Source organism: Zalophus californianus, chromosome 3 (genome assembly GCF_009762305.2).
Source record: "Zalophus californianus isolate mZalCal1 chromosome 3, mZalCal1.pri.v2, whole genome shotgun sequence".
Lineage (NCBI taxonomy): Eukaryota > Metazoa > Chordata > Mammalia > Carnivora > Otariidae > Zalophus > Zalophus californianus.
This window is the reverse complement of record NC_045597.1, coordinates 163,584,395-163,608,581: the sequence shown is the minus strand read 5'-3', so window position 1 is coordinate 163,608,581 and position 24,187 is coordinate 163,584,395. Positions and strand designations below refer to the sequence as shown.

The window sequence follows — 24,187 nt, the reverse complement described above, 5'->3', positions numbered from 1 at the left end:
GAAAAGAGTGTTCTTGTCTATAGGAAATACACACTGTTCGGGGGTGAATAAGGCATTGGGCCAGAAACTCACCGAGGACAAGAGTCCTTCTGCTGTGCTTCCAACTTTTTTATAAGTCTGTGGTTCTTTCAATGTTTAAAAAGGAAAAAGAAAAAAATGAAGAGCGACTGTTCTGAGCAGTGTAATACCTTCAAGACAGCCAAGATTGCAAGTGCTAGCTACAACTAAAGTAACCATTTCCTTCCCCCCAAGAAAACACTGTGAGGTATTTTCAGTTGCTGAATATCAAATGTTTATTCCTTAGTTTCCTACTGCTGCTAACATCTATTTCATGAGTGGCTCCTCTTAAAACAAGTCTTTATTTCACAGAAATTGTATCTTTGAATAATCCACTTTGAAATGTCCAGTGCTGAGGATGCTGCTGCAGGGCACGGTTTAGACAACCAGGATAGGTGGACCCCACATGAAGGCTCTACCCCCGCTCTAAACCCCCACCCAGCAAGCTGCAAACCGCCCAGAGGACACCTCTGCAGAGCCAACCAGACTGTCCGAGCCAGCTAGAAACAGAACACCATACTTGATTCAAATTACAAATGCAGTACTGTACTGCACACATCCAGCATTACACACGCTTACAACAACCGAAGTGTGCATAATGACATATCTGGTCTTGCTTTTAAAGAACACTATAAGCAGGCACCTACAAATTTTAAAACTACTAAACAACCCCATTTTACCTAAAGTTAAAAATGTTGTTGCACATACATTGGCTGCTTCAGAAGCATTGGGCATGGGAACAGAAAATGGAGAAAATATTCCAGCTAAGACTAATGACATGTTATATGTATTTAGGAATCTTTCCAACCAAATTGTATTCAAAGGAAGCCTATCTTGAAGGGCCAGGGCCAGTTTCCAGGCTGAATTGTTCCTAGGAGAGGGAATCATGTTGATGTTCCTTGATACATCTGTGCTTCTTCCCAGAGCCTGGAAGTACAAATGCAGGTGGACTCACCATGGTCCCCAGGGTGACTTCTGCCTCTGGGGGTGAGAGCAGATGGTTGTCCTGGGCTCAGGGGAGTCTCTCAACCCTTGGAATTCCACCCAGGTCTGGATGGCTGTTCCAGGCTGATGGGACCATTTCAACCTGTCAAGCCCAGAGGTCAGCATGGCTGTAGTTTGGAAGCGACCTCCAGGAACTACAGCTTTTCTGCTGAATGGGTCATTGGCTCTTTCTCCAGGACAATGCTTGACAGGGAAAAATGGTTTTGGGTTTTTTTGTTTGTTTGTTTGCAATTTTAATATGATCTACAGAAATAGCCTGGCTTGTAATTAATAGCACCATGAAAACATAGATAATGGTAGAAAACAGAATCATACAATAAAGTCCCTTCTGATGCTGGGCAATTTTTTTTTTTTTTTTTTTTTTTTACACCACTGATGTGGTCGAAACAAGTCAACAAAGTAAATCATTTTAACTGAATTTGGGAAAATAAGATGTCTTTCTGGAGCAAAAATATTCTTATAGGGAGAATATAGGCAAATGATATAACATATATTTAGTTGCAGCTAAATGAATATGCATTTTATTGAGAAGTGGAGGGGAAAATGTAGATCTAGCTCCCTGCTCAGAATGTCTGTCATCAAGTGGTCATGTAGAAATATTTTAAAAAGGAAAATTGAAGGCAGATGAAGGCATCTAAACTCTTGGAGTGGGGGACTGGTGTTCAGAAGTTTGAAAAGAGTACTGTGTACTAATGTATTATAATAGTCCAGTTATATGTCAACACCTCAGAAATAGCTACAATTCTGAAGCATCTCAGTCCAGTATCTCATTAAGAAGGAATGCTCATTCCTACAGGAAGAAGAGGTAGTCTGTTAGTGAAATGTGGACAGACACTGGCCCTTGGCTGCCCATTTGCTTTGCAGATTCAGTATCCTTGGCATCTCTTAAAAATATCTGTAGATGTGTTTGTTTTACTGGCTGGTGCATTGCTAGAAGCAGGTATGAAGATCTGGAATTCCAACCCAGTGAGGTCTATTTGTTGAGCACACACAAGCTGGGCTTTCTATAAAACTAGTTGCAAGAGGGTGTCTTGATAACCCCACAGTACTGAAGCAACCTGTTAAAATCTCTTTTGACTGATAGAGTCACTGGTCCAGATTGAACAAAACACCAGCAGAAGATGTATGTACTCAAATCAAGTCTGACTCTCTGGGGTCCAGGGAACGTGGGAATCTTGCACTTCATGTCAGGGGAAAGCTGGCCAGTAGGGTTCATGCCTGGGTGCCACAGAGTTCCAAATTATGAGTCACACCTGTAACAACATGCAGCACAACATTTTTAAAAGCACTCTATTCCAATTCCCTTCAACAAGTTTGTCCCTTTCATCTGCCTCTTGTACACACGCACATGCCATCAAAACTCTTCTTTATGCTTCAAGACTCACCACCAGTTCCACATTTTCCATGAAGTTATTCCCAGCCCACTCCTGACTCCTGTAACAGACGTTAGCTGAATGCTACACTTCACTTAATTGAGTACTTTTGCCACTATCACATGATTCCACCCTCTCTACAAACACATCAGCTTTCCCAGTGACATTACAGACTGAAGACAAGGACTCTCTTGAGTCTCCCCTCCCGCTACCCAACACGAATTACTCAGCACAGTATTATGCATAAAATTATCATACAATAAATATTTGACAGAGGTGCTGAGGCATGCTCTGCTTGAAACTGTGTCTGCTTAGTGGTTTCAGAATACAGAGGAGAGACCCTACCTCCTCTCAAGAAGCTTACACTCTGGCCATGTTCAGTTATTACACGTGGTAGGTGGGGTGTGAAAATGTCCACCTCTGATTCCAGCCGCAGCTGGGTTAGACACATGCTGTCCATTCTAGCACAATAGCCCCACCATGCATTTCTCTGCTTTCTGCCTCTGGGCTTTCTCTGAAGACTTGTGAGACACTCTTCCAAGCATACAGTATTGTTCCAGGTGCATGAGGGAAAGCTCGTGAGGCCTGCCAGCAACCCCAAGCCAGTGGGGACGGGAGCCAGTGGATAGATAACCACACCTGCCACCCTTCAGAAGAATGATTCTGGGAGACCTCTGAACACTTCTCAGAAGTTCTGTGGCCTCCAGCTGAGATCTCAGTAATGCAACCTTCATTTGCTTTTCCCTCTTGCCTGTCTCACTCTCCCTGCTCCCTCACCCCTTTTTCCTGGCGTCACCTTCCAAATAAACTACTTACACCCAAGTCTCTGTCTCAGGGTCTGCTTTCAGGGATCCAAACTAAAACAGACACATTATTATAAGCACAGAGACGAAAAGTTGTTGTTGTTGTTTTCAATAGCAAAGCCATGAAACACACGTTCTTTGCTAGTGACAAAGCTATGGTAGGAAATCTCTAGGGAGCAAAAGGAATCACTGAATGCCCTGGGCATCAATTTCTCTCACCCAAAAAATGAGGAGTTAGCCTGAGGATCATTAACTCCCTTCCCATGCTTTAAGTCCATGATTACAGATGCTGTTTGCATGCCATTTATACAAGACCTTCACCACTAAATGGTGGCAAAAATTCAGGGGCTTCCGTCTTACTACATTCTTCATCTCGAAGGCATGAGCCTTACAAATTTTCCACAAGGAATGCTTCAAACTTTCTAGATGCTCCTCAGCTTAACAACCCTTGAATTGACAATATTCACTCTGAATGGAAAAAGTCAAAGTCACACCTAACTGGCCTTGTGCAGTCAGTCATCCGAGACTCTCTGACTTTGCACCTCCTTTTCATCAGAATAACACTAGCTTCCCCAACTCCTCTTTCCACTGGGGAGCACCGGCCCAGATCTCTCTTCCAAATCTCTGTCCAAAACCCTCCTCCACATGTTTGTGCATCTCCCATGCCTCGCTCAGTAATTTGCACTTCACTGATAGCCAATAAATGTTCATCAGGTGACTTAAAGAACTTCTTACCAAGGAAGACTTAGACTCATCCCAGTTTCTGGAACAGCAATTGGAAAACTGCCTCGATACAATAGTGGCTTATGAATCTTTTGCTTGTTTATTTTTAATAGTGGCTTACAGACATTGTTTGTTTCCAATGTACTGCAGAGAATATAAACTTAAAGTGAAAGTTCGGAATTTCACGGAAAAATCTAAAACTGAGCCTTAGAGACATTTGCCCTTCCTCTAAAATAAACCATGAAAATTCCAGGCTTAAGGTGAAGAACGCTCTGCTCTGCCCAAAGCCCCAGATGGAGCGGTACCTGGGAATCCAGGTTTTTTGGCTGTGTTCACTGCTGCCATGAACATGTACTCGCTGTTAGGGTCATGCACACTGGATCGATATTTCTGGAAGAAAAGTCAGAAACATGGTTTGTCATCAGCTCTTCCTTATCTCCATCCCTGGTCCTTTTTTTTTTTCTTTTTTTTTTTTTTACTGTTTTCTATTCTTGGTTGAAGTGATATGTGACAAAAGCGTTAGGATACAGCTCAGGCTCCTGACTTGCAGCTAAGTAGGAGAACAATATGAAAAGGGCTTTAAATAAAGAGGCTTCTGCCAAATTTCCTTCCCCATTTTTGTTTTTATTGTTCCTTCCTCTGTAGATTTCAATCATAGGACCTATCTCACTGTCTTCCTTCTTTCTCTTTCTTACCAAATTCCATCCTGGCACAGATATACCCACGGTCTGGCCAATGATCACACTGTGGATCTACTTGGGTATTAGCATACTTGTGTAATATGCAGAATGGTGTGAGTTCTTTCATTGAGAATCTATGTTGTGAACAACTGAAAAGAAGATCCCCCAGCACAGAAAGATTATTTTGTCACTGTCAAGTTATCTCCCTAGCTTTTCTGTGATGTTCTTTATTTTTTACATTTTTTAAATTGTTAAACTTTTAAAAATTTTTTAATTTTAAAGTTTTAAATTTTAATTTCAGTTAGCTTACATACAGTGTTATATTAATGTTCTTTAAAAACACAGTCCTAGCAACTTACCCTGGGAAGAAGCTGGCCATTTCCTTCTCAACTACTATTGACAGCTTATAAGACTTTCTCAGTGATTGTTTAATCGACAAGTTGAGGGAAACATAAAACGGATTGTTTCCTCTTGGCCCTGACTCTGGAAACTTAAAATCAAATGTGCAGCCCGCATGCAATAATTCTTAGAAATCAGAAGCGTCTATTTTTATGTTTCAATCTTCGTCCTGCCTTTTTGTGTTTTCTTGGCCCCGATTCCCTTATCTTTTTTGAATGATAACAATAACAGCTCTCTCTGTAAGCCATCAAATCCTTTTTTAGACTGAAGCAGCTGTAAAATAAATAAGCTTCTCTGCCAAGTTAGTAGTTTAATTAGTAGGCATATCTTGTGGAAAAGAAATCGTCTGTCTGTTAATCGAATTACTCTGGCTAGAGCAATATGTGTTTTGACGAGTAAATAACTACTGATATTCTTCAATAAAGCAAATGCAGGAAGAAATAGACATCGCTCACCTTTTTTGTAAGCCAACAAAGAAATACGCATCCAAAAATATAGACTCCAACAAAAGCTGCACATCCTATGGGTAACCAGAACTTCAGTTGGCAACAAGTCTGTGATTCTGGGTTCGAAAAGAGACATGTTAAGGGAAAACTGAGAGAATCAAGTCTCCTCTCTCAGTGCTGAATCACACACAGGTTCTCTTACCAAATTTAAAAAAGTGATTTAATCAAATGGAGCTTGGCTTCGTTACAATCATGGAATCCAATAAATTGTAAATAACATCATCTCTCTACTATAGCAAGAATTTAAAAGCTAAAACCTAAAAGACTCTATGCACACATATGTTTACAAATGGGGTTAATAGAAAGGACTTTTTTTTGTCCATATTTTGGTAGAAAAGTAAGTAGGAATAGTAATGGTATAAAACTATTATTTTCAATCATCTCCTTCCATTCCACAAACCAAAACCTTAAACTTTATGTGAATAGAGGCAGTGGCCATTAGGTCATGGATTTGGGTAATTAGTCTTAATTTTTTTCCTGATCTCTAATGACATATGCGTTTTAAAGACAACATGATCTATTTCTAACATAGCAGTCTACATGATCAAATTGCATATTACTGATTAATATTAATTATTATTAATAAATGATCCCTTGCATATTTTCATAATCAATGATTGTCATCAATTGCACCAAAGTGAACTCTACAAAAGATACTTATTTGCTTGTTTTCATTAGTGAGAAAAGTCATTAAAATACAAATGTACTCGAGTCTGAAAGATGAAAACAATGTCTTACCATAAACATTCAGATATTCTCTGCTAATATTCTTTTTTTGAAAAGGAGGAGGATCAAAGATTGACAGTTCGCAGGAGTAGTAGCTAGCATGAGAACTGTCCAAGTTATTCAGAAAAAAAGAGACACCCTCACTGGATAACTGAGACTGACAGAATTTTGGTTTCTTAATGGACACTGTGTTTCCACTTTCCTTTGTCTTAGTGAGATCACAGAGTACTTCCGTCCCTTTCCGCAACTCCATTTTAAATTGCCAGACAGTATCACTGAATTTGCATAAAATTTGTACACCTCCATCGTGAAACGTAAACATCTCAGACTTGGCAGAATCATTGATTTCTCCTGAATAAAAAGGAAGAAAACAGAGCAAAAGTGACATTTTATGACGATGTTACTCCAGTAATTATATTTGAACACACAAGTAATCTCTTCTTTTCATACAGTCACCTCTATTGCACCAAAATGAAAGAATTTCACAACCAAAAGAACATGATAGGGCACCTGGGTGGCTCCCCAGTTAAACATGTGCCTTTGGCGCAGGTCATGATCCCGGGGTCCTGGGATCGAGCCCCGCATCGGGCTCCCTGCTCCGCAGGAAGCCTGCTTCTCCCTCTCCCCCTCCCCCTGCTTGTGTTCCCTCTCTTGCTGTGTCTCTGTCAAATAAATAAAATCTATAACAACAAAAAAAAGAACATGACAAAAATAAAACTGTGCCCTTGAAGAAAAAGCCTACACAGAAATTTGCTTGTTGTATATGAACATATAATATGTAATATATTAAATAATATATTTACATAGTATAATCAGAGATGTCGCCTGCCCTTTCATATTGGAGACAGATGGAAAACAAATAAATACATAGTAAACCATCCTAATTAATACCAACAATGGAGTACTGTTCAAATAAAGGTGGTGGGGTTCTATTTTTGTTTATAGAATCAAATAATGCCCTTTTTATTTTAAAATTGAAATTGAAGGAGAATTAGCACTTAGTCAAACAAAGGAAGATTTGGGATGAGATCTGGGAAATAATGTAGTTTAGGAAAAAAATTAAAAAGTGAAAAATAGCTTAAACTAAAAATGAATGATTATATATAAATATATATTTACATTATACCCTCCTGCCAGAGAGTAAAACAGCAGATGAATCATTTTCAAATGATAGCAATATGTCTTTTCTGAACCTGATCCATTGAGAATTGAATCAAGGTCTGATGACAATAGTAAGGCCCCAGAATTTTGTATACTTTTTCTTTCTTCTTTTTTTTTTTCCAATAAATTTTAAGCTTACAGCAAGCCAAAGGTGTTTTTGAAAACTACATAGGGATCACATGAACAAAGAACGGAAAAGGTTTTAGCCTAGTTGCATATTCTGAGTTACTGGATTATAAGTTCAAACTGCTCTCTGTTTTCCTTTTTTCTTTTTCTTTAATATAAAAGTTTTTCACTGAAATTGTGTGGGAAAATTATTAGCATGACAGTTTTTTGCTTATGTTTTGAAATCTCCCTTTATTCCTAAAAAGAGTATATAACAAGTATAATGAATGTTTAAGGGAAAAAAAAGTTGCCCAGCCCTACGGTGAAATAAAAATGCTATTTGCATATATTTGCTCTTTACCTTCCAGATACATGCTTTATATAGCAAACATATTACTTTGTGTTCTGCTATTGTCATTTAATGGTATATCATAAATGTTCCATTTTTTACATAGTCATCACAAGTATCCTTTTTAATGATTATATATTAGGACATAATATTAATATATAATTTGTTAAAGCATTCCACTAAGGTTGAATATTATGGTTATTTTTAGCATTTTGCTTTTACGACATGTGGCCAAAATGTTTAAACATGATTATAACACTATGTGTTACCATATCACTTTCTGAAAGAACTCCCATTTGTGAGAGGACTAGCATTAGGCAGGTGGATTCATTTGCCACAACTCTGCTGGCACTAGTTGCCTTGATTTTATTTAAGATTTAGCACAGTTATTCTCCTTAATATCTATAGGCTTTAATTTATGGCTCTCAGATTACAAGGGAAATAGAGTTTCCACTTGGGGATTTGATTGTGAAAATATGTACAAGTGTTCTAGTTTTTCAGTTATGGCAGTCCAGATCCAAACAAATTCCCACACCAAAACAACCAAAAATGCTGAACAAAAGGGTCTAAAGATATTATTAAAAGGCTTAATGAGGTTTCACAAAGAGGAGAAATTGGTAGGTTAAATTTGAAGAACCAGAACCCAGAGAGATGAGCAGAGCTCAGAAGTTGCTTTTACTCTGAGAGCATTCGCTGTTCTGCCAGGTTCAAGCTTTTGTTTATATGTCTCAACTTCCAGCGTCTGCAAAGCAAGAAACCTAGAAGAGACTCTCCTCAGTAAGCTGGGATCTCAAAGGGTTTCCTTCTTGCACTACAGTTAAAGCCAGAAGAAACCAATCTCATGCAGATTATAGCTCACCTTCAAATCACTTCGATGGTCCAGAAAACCTAAAACCTAAATTTTGTTTAAGGTAATTTTGGATTATTATTACCCCTAGGCTTTTGATAGTAAAAATGCAACTATTCCAGGAAGAAAAGATTTACATCCTAGGCCTCAAATCCTATCTGCAAATAATATTTAAAAACAATGACATGCAAGGAAACAAAACAATAGAAACAACAGACTACAGAAACAACCCCCCCAAAATTATATATTTGAATTATCAGATCCCCAAAGTAAACAATTGAGCTTACTACATTTAAGGCAATAAAAGACAAACTTGTAATAATATCTGCAAAGCACAGGAAACTAAAAACAACTAATTTGAAAAAGAATCAACTAGAACTGGTAAAAAACCATAGTAACTATGATTAAAAATTCAATGGATAGGTTCAAAGCATATTAGAGCTAAAGAGAGAATTGGTGAACTAGAAAATTAGGTTGGAAAAATTATTTGAAATGCAGTCCTCATCCAGATTTAAGAATCCCAACAAATCACAAGCAAATTTTTTAATTATGCACGTCTAGACATATCATAATGAAAGTCCTAAGAGCCGCCGTAGAAAAGAGACTGATTACCTTCAAAGAAGGAACTATCAGACCATCAGGTGATGTCTCAGCATTAACAATAAAAAGTAAAAAGAAAAATAGTAAAGGTATATGTAACGAGAAACTTCAATAAGTGAAGCATGCATGTTATTCTTGCATAATGACTAAAAGAATAGAAACAATATATAACTTAAATGGACATCACAAAATGCAACCTAATGATTTGGGATAAAGGGAAGGAAGTGTTGGAATCAGGAAGGAAAACACAGGGGTGGAAAGGCTTCTAGGTGCTGACAATGTTTTATTTCTTGAGCAGTGGTGATTATGGGAGTAAGGTAGTATGCTTTATAATGATTCATTAAATTGTATATATATGTTCACTTTTCTGTGTAGATGTTTTGTTCTGGAACACAAAATTATACAGAAGGAAAAATAACACTTGTTTCATTTTAAAAATAGAGGAAACAACGTAGGCAAAAGGCAAAAAGGAAAGAACTGATAGCATGAGCATAGGTGTAGTCTACATTAGATTCAAAGGAAAGGTGTTTTTGCTTGGGGACTTTATTTATCTGAAAGTAAATTATGTTGCATGACTATCGTTCTGCTGTTTATGTCTCTATAGCCTTCTGCCAATGATAAAATCAGTGGGCTCGTTCTCAGTTTCTTTAGAAATGTTCAGAGCACATTTCCCAAGGACTTTAGAATGACAGCAAGTAAACCACAAAGAGATCTTGGAGCAAAAGTGATTGTGGCCACCATGTAAACACACAGAGATGCCCTGTCTTATGTTTCTGAAGATGTTTTGTCAGCAGCTTCCCTTCTCCGCCCCATTCCCACACTATGACCCGTAACCCAACACAAGATGAAATATAATAGTCAGCAGTGCAGAGTAGTGGAAGTACAATATGGTGATTCCCAAGGAAACGTGAGGAAAATTCTGGTCTTGCCATTAGCAAGTCCGTGACTCTGGTACCCTTCTGGACTTTGGCCTTTTCATCTGGGAAATAAAGAAGTGAGACCAAAACATAAAATTCTTTCCAACACTTACTCTCTAGGGATCCAGGATCAAAATATATCCAGAGGAGACTGCAAACAACCAAGAGAGCTATTACTTTGTTGTTGTTTCCATAATTCTCTCCGTCCCAGCATCTTACTGGGGATTCCAGGGAGTCAGGAGAAATGAAAATGAATGAGACGTTCACATTCCCTGTAAAAGTATTTAGGTAGGGCTAAGAAGACTATCTAAGTCTTTCTTGAGTGATAGCGCCAAGGACGTGTGCCATTAACATTAGAGGAGTAACTGGGGATTCCAAGTTCATTTCTGCTGGACGCTGTGACTTGTTCATTTTTTCATATTTAATCTAAAAACTTCCCCAGGTGAGGGGCACCTGGGTGGCTCAGATGGTAAAGCATCTGCCTTTGACTCAGGTCATGATCTCCAGGTCCTGGGATCGAGCCCCATGTTGGGCTCCCGGCTCAGCGGGGAGTCTGCTTCTCCCTTCCCTCTGCCTCTCCCCCTGTTCATGCTCTCTCTCTGTATTTCTCTGTCTCAAATGCATAAATAAAATCTTAAAAAAATTTTTTTTAAATAAAATAATAAAAACTTCCCAGGTGAGCTTTTTATTATGAGATGTAGTGATAAGACACCTGACTTATGTCTCTACATACCCAATGCTTAAGCTTTTCATCTGGAAAACCATTTGACAACTCTAAGTCTGCAATTTGAATGTTTTCAATTAAAGGAGCCAAGTATGATATTGAATCAATTACTTCATAATTACCTTGGAACCTGTAGAACAGATATGCTCAAATACCTAATTACAAATGCTCCTTAGCCTCTGATGACATGTGAAAAAAATAGTATCAAAGGGGATCATTTCTATACCCATGGCTAAAGCATTTAGTGGATCAGCAGACAATGTAAGGAAAACCTGAATATATTAGTTTCTTAGCAGAAACAGCTAGAATGTTTTCTCCACCCTCCCTGGATGTTCTCCCCATCTCCAAATCTAACATTCAACAGGGAGTGCTGGTATCCCTAGCACCATTTTTTTTAGCCAGTGTTTATTTTGATTGAGTATCAGATCTGTTTGGTCAGTTCTTCTGCCATACTGGAAGTTAAAAATTGTGAGTATTCCCCTCACCAATTTCTTTCTCCTTGTTCTTTTTTCCTTTCTCTCAGCTTAAATTTTTTTTTTCACATACCACCTCTTAATATAAAATCATCCTCCATGGGATGCCTGGGTGGCTCAGTGGGTTAAGCGTCTACCTTTCCACTCGAGTCATGATTCCAGGGTCCTGAGATCGAGCCCTGCATCGGGCTCCCTGCTCAGCGGGGAGCCTGCTTCTCCCTCTGCCTCTGTCATTCCCACTGCTTATGCGCGCTTGCTCTCTCTGTCAAATAAATAAAATCTTTAAAAAAATCATCCTCCAAAATATCCCTTCTCACAGTCTTTGATATGTTCCTCACCCTCCCTAACATCCTATCTCCATCTCCAGTGCCCATAAACTCTCATAGACACTGTCCATGTTTCAGAGCCCCATAAACACCTTCTCCTTCACATTTCCTGTAACATGATTCAACCTCCACCCAGTATCATTAACAATCAGACCTGGTAAACTTAGAAATTATACAGCAAGTCTAATTCTTTTGTTTAGACAACTGAAGATCCAGACAGGTTAGATTATTTGTCTGAGGTCATACAACTTCTTGGGTGCATAAAAGATTCTGGGTTCAATCTAAGGTTGAAGTGCTACTAGCAACAACCAAGGGAAGTGTAATGGAAGTAGGCAACCACATGAAGCTAGATACTTCATGATCACTACAGACTGACTCTCACAGGATCCTATTAAAATCTGTCTACAGGAAGAAGGGCTAATTTCCTGTACCTATGTTTTATGTCTGGTAGAGTCTATCCACTACACCTGCACCTAAACTTCAACTGGGCCAAACCAGCATCATCTCTCTGTAGGACTACAAGAGTCTCCTAATTTTCTGCTCTCACTCCTGCCCATTTACCATTTATTCTCCTCAGGGAAGCCAGAATCATCTTTTAACATTCACAGATAGTGTCATTGCCCTGCTTATAAAACATACATCTCGCTTAGAATAAAATCCAACTCCTTAGCCTGGTTTCCATGACCCGCATGACCTACCTACCTCTCTAACACCATTTTATACCTGTCATTCACTCTACTGCAGCCATACTTCTCTTCTTTCTATTCCTCAAACATAAGCAGCTGGTCCCCTGGGCTTTGAATTTGTTGGTTCTTCACCTGGGATGTTCTCTTAGATCTTCACATGACTGCTTCTTACTTTTTCAGCGACGATTGACCACTCAATCCAGAGTACACCCCATGTCATTTTCTATCATACTACCTGAGAGAAAGTATTTATCATTGTCTGAAATTATCCAGTTTATTTATTTACTTGTTTATTGTCTGGATACCCCACTATAACATCAGCTTTAAAATCAGGCACCTGTTGATCTTATTCATCAATCCATCCCAAGTATCTACAATAGCACCTAGTATGTAGTAAGTCATAATAAATATTTATTGGAAGGATGGACAGATGAACAAATGAATATGTAGATCTCAGTGATATTACAAATCTGGGGAGATGAATAGAATATATGATGTAAAAACCAAAAGGCACTTAGAAATGATCCAGTTAAGCCTTTCATTTTTTATTTACATTTATCACGCTAGACCGGAAGCAGAAAAATTAGTATCTTGCCCAGGATTACACAGCTCCTAACTGGGACATGATCCCATGATTAGCTATGCCATGTTGTCTTTCTTCCGGAAACAAGTACGTGCAGATGTATAATCAAGCAAAATGTATAATCAGTCAATCAATCCCCTGAAATGGAATGTCAGATTCTAATGAAAATTCTGTCTGAGCTTCAAAGAAACAGGTTCTTGATCTGTAAACATGCACTAGGTTCATAAAGACTTGTTTAGATGATTGATGATTCTCTTGACTGTTTTTTTGTCTATAGAGGAGAGGACAAGTTTAAGCCTGGCTGATAATTTAGATCCTCCAGAGTACACACTTCTTAAAATTGTCCAATGTATGACCACGATAGGGACCCCTGGACCAATAATTTTTCCAATATATCCAGATGTTTCATAACCACAGCATGTGGTTGTGATAAAATACCATGCTATATATTTTAGCATTTAATACATTATTAAAAACACAATAAAAATATGTTCTCTTGAATCCTGGTGATGGGTCTTAAAATCTGAATATTAAATATTAGTTTTTTGTTTTGGGGTTGTTTTTTTTTTTTTGCTACCATATCTATGTACTTCCCCGTTGGTACTCCTAGATTATGAGAACTCTAGAGAACAGGAACTGTCTTCTTAATCACATTGACTACCATGTCTAAAGAATACCACCTTCTCAATAGAGGTTCAAACCTGTTAACTTCTGCTAACTATGATTTCTATAACCTTACTCTTGACATCAATAGACTAATGTTTTCAAGAGCAAATTCAGAGTCTTTGCATTAGGTGATTTCTTTTAGGTTTTCAAATTGTTTAAGGGACAAGAAAATTCGTATCTCCAGGGCAAGGGCAGTATGGGGGCTGTTAAAAAAAAGAAAAAAAAACTTGGAAGAAATGATTATTCACCTGAGAATTGTACTGTGGCTCAGAAGAGTTTATTTGTAAATTGATTCTTTTAATATCTAAACTATTCCATTTCTTCAGTATAAGATGGTCTTGCTAGAATCCATCCTGTCAGGATTCTTTATAAGCAGTTGTATTATCCCCCGTTGAAAATCTTTTTGGCAAAAACATGTTAGAGAACCCACACAATTGCAGAGGCTGTGAGACTAATCAGCAATTTGACTTCACTCTCCTTAACTCTAGACTTCTAACCACAAACCTCCACAAAGATCTCAGAGTGATAGAAAGATAAGATCTCCTGAGTTCACAATTTATTGATAGTGCTTATTAAACATATTTTCTGTAATCAAACAATAAGCTTTAGCTTAGCACGGCACATGAATGTGACATAAGAGATGAAGTTCTAAAAATTGCAATGTTTATTTAAGTTTTGTTACATTTGATCTTTTACTAAGAAATTTTGGCTTTTAAGAAAACCTGCATTTACCACTTGTTTTCACCTTTCATAAAAGCATTGTCATTTCTTATAAGTCTATTGGCTAAAACTTAGATTTTTATACATGCATCTTTTCTATACTTACATTACTATTCAAAGACATCCATACTCTAGAGAAGTGATTGAAGTCAGTAGGGAGGACAGGCAAAATAAGCCCAATCTGATCTAAATTCTTTTTTTTTTTAGAATTTATTTATTTATTTATTTGAGAGCATAGAGAGAGAAAGCATGAGAGGCGGAAGGGTCAGAGGGAGAAGCAGACTTCCCACTCAGCAGGGAGTCCGATGCCAGACTTCATCCTGGAACTCTGGGATCATGACACTTCACCAACTGAGCCACCCAGGTGCCCAATCTGATCTAAATTCTTAACATTTGTAGAAAAGAAAGACAAAAAATGTGAAGAAAAGTGGGGAGAAAATAAAAAAGCCCAAAGAGCATACACACACACACTAAATGTGTGTAATTTTTACTCTCCAAGGAACTTTGTAGGGGGGAATAAAACAATCTTTGGTCCTTTAAAGTGTGCATCTTATTATATAATAAGAAAAAATGGAAGATTGATTTTCTTCTAGTAAAAACTTTCTTTGTGAAAATGGAAGAATGCCAAATAGGTTATAAAACTTTGTAGCAATATTCATGAAGTAGTTAATTTACAAACAAGTTACTTGTTAGTGAATTCATTGTCATTGATTTGAAACTGTCCTAACAGGGAAATCACAGGAGATTAAATGAACCCAAGTCTCTTCCAAGAAAGGAAGGAGAAAGAATTTTATGGGCACCCAAGAATATCCACATTATTTCCCATCCCTCAGCTGCTGTGTAAAGCCCTTTGGGCACATAGACAAGGCATTGGCTGGGTGAACTTGTTACATTTAAGGCTCCAGATCCCATTTCTACTCCAGTAACCCACACCTTCATCTCAGCCACCCCTTCCCTTGGCTCCCACCCCTTATTTCCAATTTCCTTTAACATCTCTGTCTGATTTCTTCTGATGATCAAGAGTAACATTTCCAACCTGAACTCAGTATTCACTCCCAGACTCAAACCTCATCATTTAAGGGAGCCACTAGTCTGACCCCTCTCCCTGACTCTCCTGATCCAATTGTTCACCAAATCCAGTTGACTCTAGCTCAGAGATATCTCTTGAATTCAGTTGCTTTTCTCTATTCCTATTGCCAATCCAGGACCTTTTTTTGTCTCCGCTCATCTGTGGAAGCTTCTTGACTGACCTTCTTAAGAGGATTCTCTCCCTTTCCAAGTCCATTCTCCATGCTATTCCCAAAATTGTGTTTCTAAAAAGCATGTCACTCCCCAGCTTAAAGTCTCTATTAGATTGTGGCTTATGAGGTTAAAAAAAAATCAATCGTCTTTTAGCATGACACAAACTCCTTTCACAATCTGTGGACCATATAGGTTCAAGCCATACTAAACTTTTTGGCCATTCTTCTCATATCCTTAAACTATTCCCATAAACTAGAATATCCCAGGACTTCTTTATCTTCCTAGAGACCCCCATTCATTCTTTACGAACCATTTTTAATTGGTCCCTGAGATTTCAAAGACTCTTATCTCTATGCTCTCAATAACACTTAGTTTACACCAGTATATTTATAATGTATATCAGCTTAGATCATGATTATTTTGTCTGTCTTCCTCATTGAAACATGAGCTTCACAAGGATAAGTACTGTAGTATGGTCACCTAAATCATCCCAGGATCTGGAATGTATTAGAAGCTCAATTAAATAAGTGAATGCATAGAAAAACATGGAGGCTGACCATGGTTGGCAAATGTCCCACAATGGACTGAGGAGAAAAGTGAGAAAAGCAGAGCAAGAGAATCTGTTTACTGGATATTGGAGAATACTTGTTTCCCAGTCCAAAGGCAAAGATTCAAACTGAATGATGCTCAGACAATTCTCTGAAGCCTAATAGGTCTGGAAGTTAAATAAATATTTAAGCTTTCAAAAGCTTCCAAATAATAATATAACAACAACTTGTATGCCTTGAGAGTTTCTCATGCATTGAATACTGTGTTAAATGCATTACATGAAACATACAATTTGATGTTCATAACAGCCTTTTATGTCAGATTTTCTATTTTGAGGAAACTGAGGCTTGAATAACTGCCCCAAGGTTATCAAGCAAATATGTGGTGCAACCATAATATGAACCTAGACAATCTGAGACCAGAATCCACATTCTTAAGGAGTCTTTTAGTCCAATAATCTAGTCCAACCCCCTAACTTTATAGAAGCTAAAGCACAGAAGCCAAAGAGACTTGCTGAAAAACAAGAAAAAAGAACAAAGTTCTAACATTAAATTTGACTGGGAAGTTATATTCAGGTATTTCTTTTCCTTCCAGATGTATTATGTATATTAACGTCGCAAGTACTTAAAGTACTATTTACATTGATGCCACATATATATTCTGTGATTTAAAAAGTTGTCATACACCAAAAATATATAAAATAATTTCTTAGATATGAAATTACTTTGTGCTAAACACACTCATTTCTCTAGACATACTCATTCATCAACCATTATGTGTTGAGTTGCCCTGTGTATTTGAATCTGCAACAAACTCTAGCTCCTTGCTCTGGCAAGATCTAAATTCTTAATGATTATTCTGAAACTTATCTGCCTGTAGACATGTAAAAATATGGATTCACGTATGCAAACTTTCATCATCATTAAATAAGTACAAACAGGAACTACCATGAGATTTTTGCTTTAGACCTGGATAGTACAAAATAAACAAAATTTTAATTATGCGTGCACTAGACGTTTTGTTTGTTTGGTGGTGGTGGTGCTGAATCCTAGGAAAATATAAATGTTGGCTGCAAAAAGTTTGATTTCTCAAATTTAAGACAGCTACATTTAAGTGATCTTCAATTGCTTGTTGAAGGTGCCATACCTATGTCAACATGGCTCAGACAAACAAAAGATTCTATCAGATCTAGTGGTTGACAGAACCAAAATTCTTGAGTCTGTCATCCTCCCTAAAGACAACTTGATTTTTCTTAGCTTTTCCTCAAGCCAAGTAGAAACAGGCATCAATATGTTATACATGACCCAGAGGAAGTCCACATCCCCAACAATTGACTCTCTTTAAATTTGCAAATCTTGGTCTGTTTTGATCAACCTTACATGCTAAACCAGTGGGAAAAAAATCACGTTTTGACTAACAGTTTTCATTTGTGTTATATGTTCTCTATGTACTTAAGATCCACTTTCCAAAATACGGTTTTGAATTTTCATAAGGTTTCAAATGCCGAAGGTCTTATTTCACTTAGGATGACCAAAAAGTGCCATTTGATAGACTCAATTTATTAGAATAGCAGTAGCACAGAGATGCCTTTTATGCAGTAAATGTGGCCCTTTCCTAGGGTATTGAAGGCAACAGATGATTTTTTAATTTTTTTTTAATTTATAAAGTTTAATAAATCCTTTTACACATAAAATTCATATCCTTAAGATAGGAAAGTAGCATAAGTTGTGGGTTTTGCCCAGTTTACAACTGTGACTATAGAGGCCAATTTTTTTAAGTCAAGACTATGTACTTTACAGTGAGCAAAACTAAGATGAGAATTAGGTCCTCTCTACACACCTACATTCTGTTTCTACCAAAAAATAGGAATATGCTGCTAGCAATTTAAAAACTATAATATTCCATTTCACCTGAAGGAGTTGCTAATAGCAATGGCAAGTTATGAAAGCCACTATGTTCACTAATAATGAAAAATCAAGGCACTCAAGATCTTACATGAGAATAATAGCTATCCCTAGAAAGAAGAGAAAAAGACAAAGAAAAAGATATGATCAAACAACAACTACAACTACAGGGAGAAAAATATCCCTGAAATTTAAAAAACAAAAAGCAAAACAAACAAACAAACAAAAAAAAACCCTTAAGTCTACAGATTGAAAAGTCTCACCCAGTCCCAAGCAATGCTCATGGAAATCTTCACACAGTGAGGCGTATCCTGGTGGAATTCCTGAATTCCAATATTGAAATAAATAGCTTACAAGATTCTAGAGAATTTTTTTGAGTTGCTTACAAAAGAATAAGAATCAGACTAGCAGACAACACTTCACCTGCCATCCTAAAAGCCAGCAGACAGTGTAGGGGGATCCACAGACCATTAAGAGAAAAGACTTCAGTCTAGAAATCCTATTCCCAGAAAAGATATTAGTTACCCATCAGAGGAAAAGAAAGACCTCTTTGCCCATGCTGGAATTCATAGAATCCAGGGTATCTGAAGAAAATAATGGAAGTCTTCTGAGCACCGTATCAGAACAGAGATCACAAGACAGGAGCAGAAGGCGAGTGATGCTGTCACTGAATCAGTGAAGGAAGCATCAAGAAGGGATTCTTAAAACAGAAGAGAAATACTGTAAGAGGAAACTAGCAATGATCTGCAATTATTATTTCAACAAAGCCCAAGATTGGGGCGGGGGTGCACTAACAGGACAGCATGAGAGTGGGATGGAAGAACCTTCAGGTCAATGGGACTGTGGGGTCTGCACATCAGGCAAGGCCATGGTCATTATTTATTTTAAGCCAATAATAAATAAATAGACATTCAAGATTCTCTGAACATAATGACTTACTCAGTTAAGAACTGTAGACAACCTTCCAAATTATAGAGGCAAAGAGGGAAATTAAAAGAACCAGACAAAAAAAGAAGATACAATAGCAAAGGAAAATAAATAGAAATAAGCATAACAATGAAGAGATAGAATCAAGTACAGGCTTATCACACTGAATGGGAATGGCCTGAATTCATCTATGGGGGCAGGGGGGTTAACAATTTGGATTTTTAAAAATCCAACAAAAATACTTGAAGGATTTTATAAGAGGAAAAACAACTATAAACAAAATGTCCATTAACAAGGTGCTAAATAAATTATAATTAAACAATATAATGGAATACAATTAGTTATTAAAAATAAAAGGTAGCTCTATATGTATGGTTGTGGAAAAATCTCCAAGATACATAGTTAAAACTTTTTTAAAAAAGCAAAGTGCAGAAAATAATGTATATGTTGTTAGCTATCCAAAAAGTTTGATTATAATCATATCAGATTATATAGACAGAATATTTCTGGAAAGACACAGCAAGAAACAGGTAACAACAATGGTCTTTCAGAGAGAAACGGGAAGTCAAGGGTGCAAAAGAGGCTTACTTTTCACTATATACTCCTTTGTACTTATTAAATTTTACACCATATACCTGTATCTCCTATTCAAAAATAGAAAAATAAATACAAAAAGTTTTTAAATTTAAAAAAAAATACTTGAAGGGAGTTGTGGGAGGAGCTGAAGGTCGGCTTAGATCAGCCAACTTCTCTCTGAGCTCTGGGGAGGAGCTGATCTGCAGACACCAGAGGGTTGTTTTTCCTCAGGTGACGGAATTCTGGAATCATGGATTGGATGGCTTGGAAACAAAAGCAAGGTTGAAAATGAACCTGAGGGTTATTCTCCCAGCTTTCTCCCAGAACATATCATGAGACGTGCACGTTTATTAACCACCATCTGACTTCCGTCATTCCCACTTATTCGCAGCCTCCACACTGCTTTCAGAGTGGGTCTTTCTAATATCAGAATTCATAAGGTCATCTGTATGTTTCTCATTGCCCAGAGGTGTAGAAAGAGGGTCTTCTAAACAGAGGTAGAGGTTCACATTTTTTCCAGATCCTTTTACAAAGAGGAGCTTCCTATTGTTCCAGAATCATTAAAAGAAGATGGCTTTTGGGCGCCTGGGTGGCTCAGATGGTTAAGCGTCTGCCTTCGGCTCAGGTCATGATCCCAGGGTCCTGGGATCGGGTCCCGTGTCAGGCTCCCTGCTCCTCGGGAGCCTGCTTCTCCCTCTGCCTCTCTCTCTCTCTCTCTCTCTCCCTCTGTCTCTCATGAATAAATAAATAAAATCTTTAAAAAAAAAAAGAAGATGGCTTTGTTAAATTTTACACTAAGAACAATAGTTAAGAAATCACCAAGATTTCCAGCCTATTAACTCACTAACCAAATGCAACACTGATGAGCATTTCTCCCCTTTAAGATTATGTTATAGATGGTTAAGCGTCTGCCTTCGGCTCAGGTTGTGGTCTCAGGGTCCTGGGATCGAGTCCTGCATCGGGCTCCCTGCTCTTTGGGAGCCTGCTTCTCCCTCTCTCTCTCTCTCTGTCTCTCATGAATAAATAAATAAAAAATCTTTAAAAAAAAAAGATTATATTATATCCCTTGCTACTTCAACGCAATGTGGAAAGTGTGAATATTGGAGTCAGATATATTTGTGTTCTAATCTTGGTTCTGCCATGAATTACTATGTAACAAATCACTTAGCCTTCCTGGTCTGAGATTGTTCAAACATCCACTGAAGGTAAGAATACTTAACCTTTTGGTGGGATGAGAAAACCTATTTCATTGCGAGGATTAAAAATATGCCAAAGGAAAAGACCTGCAAGTGCTTGGTGTAGGCTCTGAAAAATGAATAGGTGCTAGATAAATGTATCGTGATGGTATTTTGAACATGGAGACGGTTAGCGATTTACGATCTCCATTTAGTCACTCATGCCTCAAACAAAAAAAAGGCTTGTCACGTGGCAGTTTTCTGTGTGGTGAGAGTGAACGTTGGTTTTATTCCATTAGAGCCGAAGATGAATATCATTCTAGAAGCACAATTTCTTCATCAGCTTAGTCTAGTAACTCAAAATAATTCTACCTAGGTTGGATCTATCCTTCCATAGAAAAAACACAATTGTTAATTCAAATCTCAAGCTGATAATAAGCACACTATCAACAACCATAAGTACCCAAATGGGTTTAGCATATTGGGATAACTTTTAGCAGTACAAAGCCCTCAATGACTTGTCCCAATGTTCTTGGAAAAAAAATCCAAAATCCTTTACATGGCCCATATAGTCTGAATGGTATCTAGCCTCTGTTTTTCTTTCCAGCATCATCTTGTACCATTCCAAACCCTTCTCTTTCTGTGCTCAGGCGCATCCATCTTCTTCCAGTCCCCTGACCTTACTTCATTTACTCCTGCCACAGGTCCTTTGCACTTCCTCTTCTCCTGGTGCAGCGTGTTCTTCTCCCCCTCATACCATCCTCCCCATTTACTCCTACTTATCCTTCAAATCTTAATTCAACTGCCATTGCCACAGAAAAGACTTTGATGAACACCACTCCCCAGCCCCACCCACATACGCACCCAGGCTAAAGAGGCTTCTTTGTTACATTCTGAGTTCTGCCTGTAATTATCAATTCATGGGATTATTTGATTAATGTCTCTCTCTCCCAGCCATTCAGTTAGCTTCCTGAGAGCAGGGACTGATGTGGTTTTGTTCATCATTGTACACACTGCAGCTTTCACTGTACCTCCTGTATGGCAAGTGCTTGGTGCTGTGTGAATGAACGGCTAAGTGAATGAATGAATAAATGAATATCAATCCCAAAGCTATTCATTGTTATTCATGCTGCGAAAAGATTTCACTGGGTTGTAGACAAGGTATAAACAAGCAAGTACCCCCAAACTGACTTTGGAACTTGTAAGCAGACTCTAATTGTTCATTCTTCATTCCTCTTTACTTAAGAGCATTTGAATCACCTTGAACTACCCCAAGATGAAACATTTGACCAATCTGCTTTTGCATTTTAATTCTTTGGAGAGAAAAGTAAAATCTATTTCTTTGTATCACTGCAAAATTTATGTCTAGATAAGATTATACCTACTAGATTTCTGTTTTCACTTTTAGTGTTAATAGAAATTTCCAACTTAATACAATTTCACTTTGCTTTTGCCAGCCTCAAGAACATGGCTCAGAGTGAAAGATAGAAGTAATACAGAAGTGTACCAAGTAAGAAGCAGCAGAAACACGTTTTTTAGTTGAGTTGTAGGTCGCATTATTTAAATCGTTTAAATAGTCTGATATATACCATCTAAGAGAGAGAATTGAGGACTTCAGAATGGTGGTTTGCTTTGCTTTCATGTCTCCGGGGGCAAGGGAGACTTTTTACAGCATCCGCTATTCCCTGGCCTTTTAGAGGGACCCTGACACTTTGTGTCAGAAAAAACTCAGGGGCAGCCTGGACATTTCTGACAACAGATCACCCAGATAAGATTAAAATCAAAATCCTTTTTTTCAAAGCCCTTCCATTTTATTTTCTCCTTCAAAAAGAATTCCCAGCCCAGATGCCAGAATTATTTTACTTTCATTCAGTTGACACAAGTCATTTTGCCTTTCATCTTTCTCTGAGAACAGTAAGCCACTCTTCTACTTTCTCCACCAACAGGTAACTCCACGCAGGTAATTTAAAATTTTAATGGTCTGAGGAGACAATTTTTTCTTCATCTTGAAAAACACAGTATCAAAGGAAGCAGTACCAATTCAACACCATCAGCTGCAACATGGAGTCATACACCCTAAGCCAAGTGCTCAAGCTCTTCTGCAATTGTTCCTCCTTTCAAAACCAACCAACCAACCAACCAACAAACAAACAGCCCTTCTATTGGGTGTCTGATCTTTCTACCTTTGATTTTTCTTAACGTTCACTTGAATGATAACTTAATAAGAAATAATCACTAGGCCACTTACCTGTTAGGGCTTCAACTTGAAAGCAGAAGAGAAGGAAATACCAGAGGTTTGATTTCATGTTTGCCAGAAACAGATGCAACCCTCTCCAGTGTCCAAAGCTGATAGTGAATTCATGTTCTCAACTGTTTTCTATTTGCTGGAAAGGAAGTGGGTTTTGTGAGGGTTTATGTAGTGTCACACTTACCATCAAGGCAGGGAGGTGTCTCTCAATTGATGTCAGTGGCTATATGTGAGGCATTACTGTTTACTGTTTATGGGGGTTCAGCTTAATCAATTGAATTGCTGATAATTTTGAAAACAGAGGGAAACTTTACCCTCATTCTGGTTCCAATAAAATGAGAGAAAGAGACAATGCCTATTTTCAGAATCACCCTACTCCCCTGAATCAATAGTTCCTGGGGATAACAGGATCTAACAACAGCCAAACGATAAATAATAGGTTTTTTGATACCATTCTATCTTCTGCTATTTGCTCCAGAGATAGAAAACCTTAGAAACAGGACAAGAAACAAAGGGAATTATTACAGAAATGGAAATGAAGATATATCTGGAAGAAGAGTCACTTAGGAATTGGAGAAATATTGACATCACATCCACTGTAGATTGTATTTCTCCAAATGATAGGGTCTATTTTAATCCAACTTAAACTCTGTCCTGCATATTACAGCAGAGTCTGTAGAAACCATGAATTGTGTACCTATAGCCTCAGATGAAAGCAAGAAAGTTGAAAAGCCAACCCATGGCCTCTCCATCTCTGCAGGGAGCTAGAACATACAATAACAACAGTAATAATAATATAAATAGGTAGATTTGTATGTACGTAAGTGTTTATATGGAGTATTCATCTTAATGTAAAACATGCATAAAATTAAATGTAAAATAATATATACCTAACATGTATAAAATAGAATATAATATAGCTAATACTATATTAATCCGGATTATTTTTGTATGTGTATTTATATTATGTTTTATACATGTATTAATTCATTGAATTCTCCTAACCATTCTATGAGATGGGGACGACTAATCTCCCATTGTACGGATGAGAAAAACTGAGGCACAGAGTTGTAAAGTACCGGCACAAATCAAACAGCAAGTGGCAATGCTCAGATTTGGACAGTCTGGCTCCAGAGT

The 24,187-nt window shown here is 37.7% G+C and overlaps 1 protein-coding gene across 2 annotated transcripts; it reads right to left on the bottom strand.

Annotated features, from left to right (window-relative positions):
- Nucleotides 1-283: 283 nt before the first annotated feature.
- On the bottom strand, nucleotides 284-23,188 carry ICOS (inducible T cell costimulator). 2 transcript variants are annotated; one of them, XM_027588009.2, is made up of 5 exons: nucleotides 23,051-23,188; nucleotides 6,285-6,623; nucleotides 5,496-5,602; nucleotides 4,267-4,351; nucleotides 284-2,315 (listed from the first exon to the last, which is right to left on the bottom strand). In XM_027588009.2, the coding sequence occupies exons 1-5, from the start codon at nucleotides 23,106-23,108 to the stop codon at nucleotides 2,275-2,277; spliced, it is 630 nt and encodes a 209-aa protein (XP_027443810.1). In that variant the 5' UTR covers nucleotides 23,109-23,188; the 3' UTR covers nucleotides 284-2,274. The 2 variants fall into 2 exon arrangements, with proteins under 2 accessions (XP_027443810.1, XP_027443811.1); XM_027588010.2 differs by having other exon boundaries at nucleotides 5,496-5,560.
- Between the last annotated feature and the right edge of the window lie 999 nt (nucleotides 23,189-24,187).

Coding starts and splice junctions, on each gene's coding strand:
- ICOS (XM_027588009.2), bottom strand. CDS start 23,108: ATGAAATCAAACCTCTGGTATTTCCTTCTCTTCTGCTTTCAAGTTGAA. Junction 6,624..23,050: donor TCAAGTTGAAGCCCTAACAG/GTAAGTGGCCTA, acceptor CTTTTTATTCAG/GAGAAATCAATGATTCTGCC. Junction 4,352..5,495: donor TTTGTTGGCTTACAAAAAAG/GTGAGCGATGTC, acceptor CTTTTCTTCCAG/AAATATCGATCCAGTGTGCA.